Source organism: Lepidochelys olivacea (assembly GCF_965140295.1).
Source record: "Lepidochelys olivacea isolate rLepOli2 genome assembly, chromosome: 27".
Taxonomy (NCBI): domain Eukaryota; kingdom Metazoa; phylum Chordata; order Testudines; family Cheloniidae; genus Lepidochelys; species Lepidochelys olivacea.
The window spans coordinates 10,056,940-10,069,871 of record NC_140437.1 but is presented as its reverse complement, the minus strand read 5'-3'; the positions used below and the strand labels follow the sequence as shown (position 1 = coordinate 10,069,871).

Sequence of the window (12,932 nt, the reverse complement as noted above, 5' to 3'; positions counted from 1 at the left end):
TTGGACCCTTTACCCCAGAAGGGGTTTGTTCGTACATGTGTTGGACTGTGCGACTTAGTCAGAGGTCGGAGACACTGAAGATCTGCCTGACAAGGACAACAGCCAACAGGGGGCACCGCAAGCAAAGAGAGTACATTTGCATCAGGCTGACAGAAGATGCTCACGAGAGGTGAGTGCACACCGTCACAATAAGGATACTAGACGTATATTGTGTTGATCCAGTGGGCACATGGATAATATTCTGAAAGTGGTGACAGGTTTACAGACAGGTATGTGGGAGAATGAAAATTTAAGAGTGACACTCACCTGATGTTCAGAATAAGCAAATAGGAGACCTGAACTAAAGAGAAAGTTGCACCAGAGTAGTCTCCTCTTGCCCAAGAGCAGTCTTTTAGACCTAAGAATGAATAGTGCTATAATAAGAGCTAAATATTTATTATTATTATTTATTATTAGGAAAGCAGTGTGACTAGATGACTAAGGCACGAGACTGGAAGTCAAGAGACTTCAGTTCAATTCCTCGGCTCCTGACCTATTGTATGCTGTTGAGCCAAGTTACATCCCCTATCTGTTCCTTGGTTTTCCCACCTGTAAAATGGGGATTATTACACAGTGTGGGTGAAGCATGTTGAGATCTCTCTATGAAAAGTACTATGTAACAGCTATTCTATTTATATTCGAGACATTTAGCTGAAGAAATTTAGATAGTGTCAAATTCATTTGGATAGAACAGGCACTAAGAGAAATCAAGAAGAAGTAGTGGAGTAATTAAAAAGTGTCAAAAGACGTATCAATTATCACTGTTTTTTCTTCTTCAAGTGCTTGCTCATGTCAATTCCATTCTAGGTGACTCACAAGCAGTATCAATGGAGGTGGGCTCAGAGTTCACGGTATTGCAGCTTGCAGCACTGCTCCGCCAAAGCCAGCTTGTCTCGAGCTTCCTGGGTAAGTGTATAATGAGACGCGAATATGTGGACAGATGACCAGGCCTTATAGATCTCTTGGATTTGTACCTGTGCCAAGAAGGCCGCTGAAAACGCTTGTGCCCTAGTCGAGTGTGCTGTCACAACTGCTGGTGGAGGCCTTCACCAGCTCATAGCAGTAGCAGATGCAGGCCGTGATCCTGGACGAAATCCTCTGAGCAGACACTGGGCCACCTTTCATTCTGTCTGCCACCACAACGAAGAACTGTGTTGACTTACAGAACGGCTTTGTTCTATCTACGTAGAAGGCCAACGTCCTCCTGACGTCCAGGGTGTGTAGCCTGTGCTCCTCATATGTCACATGAGGCTTTGGAAAGAAGACGGGTAAGCATGAACTGAAGTATGAAACTGGGAAACGACCTTGGGCAGAAACGCGGGGTGCGGTCGCAGCTGGACCTTATCCTGGTAGAAGACTGTATAGGGCAGCTCCGAAGTAAGCGCCCTGTTCTCGGATACCCAGTGGACCAACTTCGCAACCAGGAACGAAACCTTCCAGGAGAGAAGCAGGAGAGAGCAGGAAGCCAGAGCCTCAAACGGAGGCCCCATGAGCCTCGACAGCACGAGATTCAGGTCCCAGGTTGGGGGACGGGATCCCAGAAGTGCGGGTAGAGATGCTCCAGACCTTTCAAAAACCATGCCCCGTCCAGATTGAGGTGGCAATTTAAGGTGCTGACTTTGATCTACAAAGACCTAAATTAGCTGGGACCTTGCTGCTTTAGAGGCCACTTCTCTCCCTCAGGCCATATTGGCAGAGGCATTCAAGTTGGCTCCCCTCAATTTAAGAGAGGGGGCTTGAATTAGAGCATTCTGTGTAAGGAGCCCTCGCTCTGGAACAAGCTTTCACCCTTTGAATGAAATAGCCACGGTCCCTTGAGAGCACACTGCACCGGATATCAAATTACAAAGGCTGCTGTGAAGATAGGTCTTTGAGAGAAACCAGGTGTTGAGGGACAGGGAAATTTTGTTGTTCTGAAGCTGATCTAATTCTGTTTTTATAAGTTACACTAAAGGCATTTAGATGCCCCATTTTTATTTTTTTTTTAATAAATCTACAAATAATAGAAGATCCTGGAGATCTGTATACCAGCATTGCCTGGCCCAACGTGGAGTGATCAGAAAGATTGGACAAGGCAAGGCCAGAGTCATTCTTATCACCAATGAAAAGAAGAGTGAAAAGAGATACAGATGTCCGCTCCAAACCAACAAAATCAGATTTGTTACTGAGTTCCCTATTCAACTCTGCTGTGAAGCAAAAACAAGGTGAGTTTCCACTGCTGCTTGTGGCAGAGAAGACAGGTCTACCATGGACAGCTTCAAAAACCACTAGCGCTGTAACAATTTGTCTGTCTACATACATGTTTAGTGGCAAGTTAGAAGGCCACAGGAAATATCCAGTCAGCCAAACACCAGTCTCAGAAGACTGCCACTTTCCAAGACAGGTACTGGGAACAAACATCCCTACTTGTTGAAGCAGAACACTGTTGCTGAGTTGTCTGGAATCTATCCAGAATGGCAGGTAAGGGTGTAATGTTGCAGGAAATTCTGTTGCTAAAAGAGCTTACACATATCATTCCGGTGTAGGCTTCTAAGAACGTCTAAGCCATGATACATTTTTAGTTATTTAAAATGGTTCTGAATCTGTATGTATAAAGAAAATAGCTTCTTTAGAGTTATGTTGGTGACACCGAGTCCCAAGTTACACAGAGCATTGGCTATTATTAGATCATAAGATGAAGCTGGAAGAACACTAGAATTATTTGAAGCTGTTTAAGAATCCATTTAATAAGTACACTGTGTAACAGCAGGGTATAAAAGTTATAGAGCTAAAGATAGCACATGAACAATAAACTGCACATACAATGTTATTTCCAGAAATCCTTGTCCAGAGCCTTTTCCCTTTAGATAAGAAGGCTCAACAGACTAGTCTGAGTTGTTTATCCACTTCAGGTACTCATAAATGCAGCTTTCTAAGTCCTCTCTCTGCTCAAGTTGTATCAGGTTAGAGGCTAAGTTTACAAAATGGCAGCTCGTCTATGGATCAGTCTAAACTGAGACACAATTTTGAAACTCATAATATATGGTTTCAGAGTAGCAGCCGTGTTAGTCTGTATTCGCAAAAAGAAAAGGAGGACTTGTGGCACCTTAGAGACTAACCAATTTATTAGAGCATAAGCTTTCGTGAGCTACAGCTCACTTCCTCAGATGCATATCGTGGAAACTGCAGCAGGCTTTATATATACACAGAGAATATGAAACAATACCTATTCCCACCCCACTGTCCTGCTGGTAATAGCTTATCTAAAGTGATTTCCAGCACAAATCCAGGTTTTCTCACCCTCCACCCCCCCACACAAATTCACTCTCCTGCTGGTGATAGCCCATCCAAAGTGACAACTCTTTACACAATGTGCATGACAATCAAGCTGGGCTATTTCCTGCATAAATCCAGGTTCTCACATCCCCCCACCCCCATACACACAGAAACTCACTCTCCTGCTGGTAATAGCTCATCCAAACTGACCACTCTTCAAGTTAAAATCCAAGTTAAACCAGAACATCTGGGGGGGGGGGGTAGGAAAAAACAAGAGGAAACAGGCTACCTTGCATAATGACTTAGCCACTCCAAGTCTCTATTTAAGCCTAAATTAATAGTATCCAATTTGCAAATGAATTCCAATTCAGCAGTTTCTCGCTGGAGTCTGGATTTGAAGTTTTTTTGTTTTAAGATAGCGACCTTCATGTCTGTGATCGCGTGACCAGAGAGATTGAAGTGTTCTCCGACTGGTTTATGAATGTTACAATTCTTGACATCTGATTTGTGTCCATTTATTCTTTTACGTAGAGACTGTCCAGTTTGACCAATGTACATGGCAGAGGGGCATTGCTGGCACATGATGGCATATATCACATTGGTGGATGTGCAGGTGAACGAGCCTCTGATAGTGTGGCTGATGTTATTAGGCCCTGTGATGGTGTCCCCTGAATAGATATGTGGGCACAGTTGGCAACGGGCTTTGTTGCAAGGATAAGTTCCTGGGTTAGTGGTTCTGTTGTGTGGTATGTGGTTGTTGGTGAGTATTTGCTTCAGGTTGCGGGGCTGTCTGTAGGCAAGGACTGGCCTGTCTCCCAAGATTTGTGAGAGTGTTGGGTCATCCTTTAGGATAGGTTGTAGATCCTTAATAATGCGTTGGAGGGGTTTTAGTTGGGGGCTGAAGGTGACGGCTAGTGGCGTTCTGTTATTTTCTTTGTTAGGCCTGTCCTGTAGTAGGTAACTTCTGGGAACTCTTCTGGCTCTATCAATCTGTTTCTTTACTTCTGCAGGTGGGTAGTTGGGGGCTGAAGGTGACGGCTAGTGGCGTTCTGTTATTTTCTTTGTTAGGCCTGTCCTGTAGTAGGTAACTTCTGGGAACTCTTCTGGCTCTATCAATCTGTTTCTTTACTTCTATCACATTCAATTATTTCAGCTTTCTACACTAGCTTTCAGGATTTATTTCTATTATTACCTACAATTGTTGATCTAGCTATTATTACCTCAAGATACAATGAAAGAAAACAGCATTGTCCTCCCAATGGAATCCTCAAAAGTGGCAAAGGTTTCCAGGGGAACCAACACACTACATTGCCGTAACTTCTTTTTGCAATTAGGGCAGATCTCTCTGATGTCACATTCCCTCCAAGTCAGTAAATTAGGTAACACGGGGACAACCAAAAGGTCAAACAGTCAAATCCTTTGGCAGCACTAAATTTTGTCTTTTCCCATTTTCTACTATTCTTGAGTAAGTTTAGTTCTCCAGTTGCAGGTAGTGGCAGAGATTCCATCATTAAGGCACAAGACAAAACCACAATAATTTTGAAATGTTTAAAGTATTTTTCTTTTCACTCCCTGTTTATACCACTACTTCACAAAGGCAGGCCAGAAACCTATTTCTTCACTAAAGTTATTTTCTTTCATCACATGATGCACATATTGGTCTATTGTAGGGTTTCTTGAGAGAGCTGCGTTGCTTGCATTTATTTTATTTTTAAAGAAAAAGAGCAGAGTTTCTTTTGAAAACCTAAACCATGATCCAGATATGAAGAATTATATGGACTTTATATATTGAAAATTAAGAGGTAGAGCATGCAGAAATCTCAGTCCTCATGTTTCTTTAAATCAAAGAGAAGAAAAATGCATGGTTAAACATAAACAAAACGGAGGTGGTGAACTGCCTTTCACTGTTAATGGAAGAGATACCCATATGATATCTAATTCAGTTATTAATCGGAACAGATTACTTTGATCTTACTGTGAGGCAAGCAAAACATCCACTGACCAAGCATTTAAGATTTGTGTCCCAAAATTTCTGAAGGAGAATTGAATCAAATTAAAAGATAATGCTGTAACATGGTTAGCCTTTGAAATGCAATGACAAGGTAATAAATCAGGCAAAATGCAACTGAAAACACTGATCTAACACAAAAGGCAATTACTTGAAAGCACTATCCATCTCAGACATGTCTAATAGGTTTCCTGAGCATTTATAAATAAAAATGTGGGCATGTTTTAGATGCAAAGTTGAAAACAAAAAGTAATCTAGAGTCTAAAGTCCTTAGAGTAAAACACCAGGTGGAACAAAGTGAATAGTACACCACACATCATATAAACAAAGCTACTTCTAAATGTCAGCATTAGGGAGACACTATTGGCTATCATTAGATATTAAATCACAAATGCCAAAGTCAATACCAAAATAATTAACAGTTGAACAACAGAGGCCTAAAGATAAAATCTTGCTCTTCCATGCGATGGCCATGCAAGGCGGGGAAGAGGAAAAATGCTGGCTGTGCACTTCGTGATCCTGCCAGTGCAACTCAGGATGGCTTAGGAAGGTTGAGGCAACACACTTTCTGGTTCACTGCTGCTTTGACCGAGATTAGAACATAAACCCATCTATCAAATGGCGAGTGCACCATATAGAATCCAGGGAGGTGGAGGACTGGTTACACTCCTTCATGACAGCACTAAGTGTATCCTGCCCATGGAGGTACTGGCAAGAAGGTAAAGTTGAATCCTCTTTTTCCAAAAAATGCACTCCAAAACAAAACAGGGCAAGATAGAGCTCAAAATTAATAGCTATCACAATTACAAAATGAAATCTGGCACTACAGCTCGGAGGAATATTTGCTGTCCAAAAATTCTAAACAACTTATTCATTGTCATCTCTGATTGGATCATTTTGAAATATTGTGATAACACTTTATACAACTGGACCAAATTCTGCTCTCACTTTTGTTTGCTACTTCTTAAAGAATTTAATTCATATTCTTCATTTTGCAGAAGAACGTAAGCATATTGGACAGAATGCTCAGATTATAAAAAATATTTAAATAGAGAGTGAACATTTTTGCTTCAATAGCCCCAATTCCTCCCCTACTAACAGAAATATACCTTCTCTCAGGAATCCCTTTCTCTCCCCTTGCTCCTCCCTAAAATGTAACATTCTACAATGATCCATAATGTAACATATCAAAAGAAATACTGCATGATACAAGCACAAAAGGCAAACCACAGGACAACAGTTACTCAGGAAACCACCTCCTAGTAGTGTGCTGAAACATGCCTGACATTTAAAAATAAACATTTTAGCACTGAGCAAAATTCCATCCCGAGGCACCACAAACCAAGATGACTATTTCTACATGCAGAGTAGGTAATGTTCTCCTCTCATCACTATTTACTGTATTAAATGGCCTTTAAGTGTATTACTAATTAGACTACCCATCACAGATGGCATTACAAATTATTGCTACCCCTACTCAAATGTATCTTTATCCTTGTATTTTTTTCTTCTTTTCTTTAACTTTACACTTCAAGGATACCTATGTTTTGACAGTACTTGATAAAGTCCTTCAGAGAACACAGGCATTTTAGAAGAGGGTTTAAACAGGTCAAATATTAAAGAAATGATTTCAAATTCCTTTGAAAATATTTTGTGCATAAAAACTGCTTGTATTCTTATGGGGACCGATCTCTCTCTTTAATGTACCTTTCTGTACCACCCCGTATAAGTCAGGCTAGGATCAATCATTTTCTCTATATATTCTAACCATCCTCGAGATGATGCACCAAGTTTGGTCTTTTTAGGCATATTAATACAAAACTGTTTTATTTTGTTTAAACTGCATTCAGATTGCAAAGTTCAGATCTCAAAAGTGAGGACATGCCAAAATTAAGGTTGCCACGGCAACCTTAATTTGGTATTCTTGTGTATATGCACTATGATAGAAAAGTCCCATATGATGTTGGGCAAGACTCACAACAGTCTCCAAACTGCCTATGGACTTCTGCTGCCCAGAGTACACTCCAACCCCTCTCATGCTTGTATGTCAGGGTCAGGTCTCTCTATGACCAGCTCCCAGCCCTGTCTGTCTTTGTGTAGACTTCCACCTCTCCAGAGCTCCTTACCCTTCCTCTTATGAGTTTTAGAAAGCTCTTTCTCCAGCCATCAACTCCTTCCCAAGGTTTTTCTCCTGGACCCTCTACCCTAGCCAAGCCTTTTCCAGAATCAATGAAGGTCCTGCCCCCTTCCTGATCTCTCTCTGTTATGAGTAGTGACCTCATCTGCCTTCTTTCCCAGTATTCCTTGCTACAGCCTTTAATCTCAGCTTCCCCAGAAATGCAAGCCCAGAATGCCTTGCTGCTTCAACAGAGTCAGAGTTGAACTGAGCCATAAGCTAGCCTTAAAGGGCCCAAAACACTGACTTACAGGTCCAAGGATCCTCTTGTGGTTTTGTGAGGGGCAGAACTAATAAGGAGGAATAAAATACCCAACACTAACCTTACCCTGTGTCTGCCTGGGATGGGGGCAGGATGAGGTTTAGCTAGTTGAAGCTCAGTCCACAGAAGAACTGAGGTGATCCTGGTTGACAAAGGCATGTGGATAACACCTGTCCCTTAACTTGAGGTGTGTGTCCATCTCTTGTTGTACAGGTTTGAACTATATGGAACCTAGTTGGAAGATCAGGTTTCAGCCATATTCAGGATGTTTTTTTATCATTTATGCACCATCAGGAGGCTGTGACTGTTTCTTATAACTGCAGATATTGTAACAGTCTTCCATACCTTTGTCAGCTCAAGATTACATTGCTTGATGTACAGCAACATCTTATAACCAACTGAAACTGAACTTGGTGCAGGGTTCAGGTGTCTGTTTCTCATATGGGAGTATCATGCAGTGAGTCTATTATACCGGTATTCCAGGATCTGCACTAGTTGCAGACTATTAGTTTTCAGGTGAAATTTAAAAAGGTGTTTTTGATTTCTAAATCTCTACATGCCTGTTGACCTTCATACCTGTGGGACAACCACTCTGCGCTGACAAAGCTTGAGCTGAAGCACTTGTAGTATAATAGAGGGTGAGCTGCTGGCAAGGTGTTCTCTGTGAGGACATTTCAGCTTTTGGTGTTTCTCAGCCCTATTTAAAGAAGTCCAAATTTTATGATCTTTAGGGCCTGTTTCAAAGCTCAACTTTTCCCCCTAGCATTTGTGAAGGTGGAGAATTTTGAGATGGTTAGTGGCAGAAAAGGGGGGGTGTTTCAATATTTCATTTGCCTGTCAATTGCCAAAGTTAAGTCATAGTGATTAGATTTTAGATATTTTAAGTTCTATCAAGGGCACCGAGAATGAAGAAATTGGTGCTCTTTTTCCTTTGTATAAATCTAACAGACAAAATAAAACACACCAATCCACCCTGTTATCACATATGCATACCTAGATGGCAATACGAGTTCTGTGCATTTTATGTTCCTAACTGCAAACTAATATCTACTTTAATACAGATATTTTCTAACAGTCTGTACTTGAGATTTTCTACCATGAATTCCTGCACTCCCAGCAATTTCACTAGAGCACGGGACAGAACAGAATCAGAACGTTTACAGTCAAATGCTTTAGAAGCCTTTTCAGTGCCCCCAACAGTATTTATTAGGCATTTAATAAAGTGGGCTAGTTACAACACCTCCATGTAAGCAAGGGTTATATGCTATCAAGCAGAAACTCACAGAGGAATAAGGGTTTTTAAAAATTTATTAGTAGAAAGCAAGAGCTCCAGCCTTCAGGTTACCACTGTTTTCACAGCAGGGACTCTGGATCCAGATAGTTAAAGCATAACCCAGTTCTACCACAAAAGAAAAGAGTAAATACCCACGAAGTATTGATTGCATGTACATACCTCATTTTAATGTTCCAAGGCATGAGGGGGGAAGGAGGAAGAAAACAGCGAATCGCACACTATACAAATTCCCTTTTCTGTGCAAATGGCTGCCTCAGTTTCAGAAGTTCTTCCTCAATAGATTGTTCTAGTCCTATTCAGTAGAACTTCTCATATTGATTGCAAACAAATAAATAACTACACATTTCAAGTCTGCATAGCCATTCAGACTCTGCAGTCTCTGGGATCCAATAAACTGCAGTTCTCCTGCTAAAAGAGCTGCTGGATGCCAAATGTGCAACCAGGCAGCAGGGGGTCAGGCGCCCCCGACAGATATCTTGACATGTGGATCTACACACAAAAAATGTCCTCTGGGCCTCCCATAATCTACTGGCTCTGTCTTTACTTCAATCCAGTGCTTCTCATTGACATCCACAGAGGCATGCCTTTTTTGTTTTGTTTTTTTTGTTAAGTACACTTTACGGTTGTTGAGGTGCTGAGAGTCCTCACACATTTTTAACATGTTCATCCGCACTATCAACAAGCTATAGAAGCAAAACAGAGGGCAAAATTCAAGACTCCTCTGTCAAAGCAGCGCTTCTTGACTGTCTCCTGCTAGGCCTTTAAGCGTCTGCATCCTCCAAAAGTTGTGTCATATTAAATTTGAGAGAGTAGTTCTTAATTCCTTTTAAGCAAACTATGCAGTTCAATTACAGTTCTTTATAAATACACAGCCATGATAGTATTTTTTTCCAATTGTGATCATCACAGTAGAAGGTTTTTAATTACATAGAAAGGGCAAAAGTTATATCAGTAAAATTCTGTTTGTAATACTGACTGATACATTTAGAAAGAATGATCACTTTTCACAGTAAATATGGTCTCAAAGAAAGCACTCTCTGAGCATAGTGATCCAGTATCAACAACTTTCCCGTAAGAATTTTATTCTGTTTCAAACATATTGCATTAAAGAAAGCTGTTCTCTCTGAATATCTGTGCAATATAGCTTTTCTCCAAATCATTCATTTTCTTTAAACACATCTCTGACAAAAGTGATATTGTCCTTTGACACTGACTCAAGTACTGGCACATTCTCTACCTGGACATGATTCTAAAGGCAAGATTCCACATGGCCACAGAATATTTGGAAGCAATTGGTACCATTTTACTCTGTCATAGGAATATGCTGATCATGTGATCCTGTAGCTCATCATCCAGAAGAGGAAATTACAGAATTCAGCAAAGATCTGAAAACGAACATTTCCTGCTCCTTTAAGCCCTGATCTGCAGCCGACTGTAACTGTAACATCTCTGACACAGCTCCATAAACTATCTTCTCAACCTTAATGAGGTTGCCAAGCAACTAGTCCAAGTTCAGAAGAATCTGGGAAAAGATACTGAGTTCTCAGCAAGATGCAGCTATATAAAAATGTAATGGCATTCACACATCTGTGTGCAGCCTGTGAGTGCTTGAAAATATTTACCAAATAAACTGACCAAAAAGTCGGAAAAATATAAGGTTAATTCAGGGAAATAAAATACTTCAGTTCCAACTATGTTTTTAACCAGATTACGACAGAGGCCTCTAACAAGATGCATACATTTTGAGAGTTCCTAAATTCTGCAGGGTACATAAATTAATGGCTTCCTCTGAAATAAATGTGATGTTCTTAATAGCAAATATACAAGAATTTATGCTTATGTATGAAATGATTTAATGATGGAATACACCAGAAGTATGTGTTTTATTCCAGTATTTCTGAAGATATGTCAGTAACAAAAATCAGCCTTAAGAGAGTATGCCTGTTTGATCAGCTTTTATTCACTTAAAATCAACTCTGTAGTAACTTCTTCATACTTTAGGGGGGAATGTGTCGCATGAACACACAACCACAAGTGACAAATAAAGTACAGATATCAATTAGAGACTGCCACCCAGCCAAGTGGGTCAGTCCATAAACCTAGGTTGGGGGAAGGGCCAAACAAATATTTAGAAAAAGGGGGCACAATGCATATGAAACTGTGCTGTGCTGGAAGGGCCCGTCCTAAACGCTTTGCATGCATGCTTACCAGGGCAGTATGCATCAACGTCCAGTTTCTGTGCTGAAGTGAGCGTTGGTGAGCCAAGCTCAGACTCTGGGATTCGAGGGCTCTCAACAAACTTTGCCTTCCTCAGGGGGGCTAAGGAGAAGGAGGGGGAAGAAAGAAAGAGAGGTCAAGAGTAAGGGAAACAGCAGGCAACAGATGGAAGCACTTAACTAAATGACACACTGTGTCGGACTCATATTAAGTTACCCTTTATTTTGTGCATGCCAGAAAAAAAATGATCTGCATTCTTCACAAAGGAGATGGGCTTGTTCAAAAGCTACAACAAACTGCAAAGTCTTACTTTAAAGTGTGCAAGCACTGAAGCACAGTTCTTGGTTGTCTAAACACTGGCTTTTTTCCCAGCCCCTCTCTAAAATTAATCTTTTATGAGGAACAAATGAACCTGGATTCAACAACTATAGAAAGGCTAAGATCATAGAGAGGAAAACAGAGCCTGCTAAGTTTTAAGGCATTTTGAATTGTTAAATAATTAAAATGATTCCTTTGAACAGAAACTTCAACTTCAAAATATCAGTGGCACTCAGTATCTTCTGCTCTAGGAAATTCAGTTTTAAATATGAGTTATCTGACTACACAGCTTAAGAAGGAAATTGATCATGTCGCTTCTTAGCCTTGCAAGCGCTAAGTATAAGAGAGTTAAAAGAAAGAAGCAAAAATGTATTTTTTTCTTTGGCCAAGATATTGCCTGAGCTGATACTGTAAGGAAACATTGACTTTTACAGCAACGTGATTTTAGCAACAAATTTGAGCTGCGAGCACTGTGAAAGGCATTAGGCTTTAGGATGTTTGTGTGTAATGAAATACAATTTATAAAAACACTTTCAATGCTGAGGTTTTAAACAAAAATTCTTGCTAGCCACTAGAAACAAATCTAGGAAAACAGTTAATATATGCAGAAATTATTGGATAAAGTTATACAATATTCAAAGTGGAATTATTATGAAAATTACAACTGAATGGAACTCTCACAAATCCACTGACGTCCGAGTGTAATCTGAAAAGTTACTTGGTCACCAGGTTTAATGTCTCAGCAACTCAAATATCCTCAATTTACAATTAAAAAGATTCTTTTATACCTGCCAGTCCTGCAAGTTTTAAATCTGGGAATTGAAAGTCAAGCTGGGTTCTTTCCTTCTCATGTACTATCACGTGTAATAAAGGCTCTACAGGTCAAATAATACCCGTAATGGCAGCTATGAATCTCATTGTTGCTACTGCATGTAACTGCAGGGTTAACTGACCTCCTGCGTGACTGGAAATTAAGTAATGGTTCTGCGGATGCAAAAGAAGGAATACAATCCAGCTCACTTTCTCTAACTGCATTGTTTCTACAGTACTAACAGAAAGAAAAAGAGGAAAAAATTACATTAAGCACAAAAGCAGAGAGAGCTATGAGACAGAATACATGCAGGGGACCAAATTCTGCTCTCTGTTACATTGCTATAAATGCTGAGCAACTCCAATGACTTCAGTACAATTACTCAGAATTTACACTGGTGTAACTGAGAACAGAATGTGTTCCAGGGGAGTTGAGCTGATGACTAAGAAGGTGCCATTTCTATACTGTCACTTTTCTGAATACAACCACACATTGGGTGATACTGAATATATGTACTACAATCACTCTGGGCTCCTAGCATATGCTGTGCAA

General features: G+C 40.4%; 1 protein-coding gene across 1 annotated transcript in view; it reads right to left on the bottom strand.

Annotated features, from left to right (window-relative positions):
* Window positions 1–12,932, bottom strand: part of TANC2 (tetratricopeptide repeat, ankyrin repeat and coiled-coil containing 2) — a 690,066-nt gene that overhangs the window by 239,814 nt on the left and 437,320 nt on the right. The window contains exon 6 of the mRNA XM_084615604.1: window positions 11,243–11,353. Coding sequence (XP_084471730.1) covers window positions 11,243–11,353 — 111 coding nt within the window. The remainder of the gene's footprint in view (window positions 1–11,242; window positions 11,354–12,932) is intronic.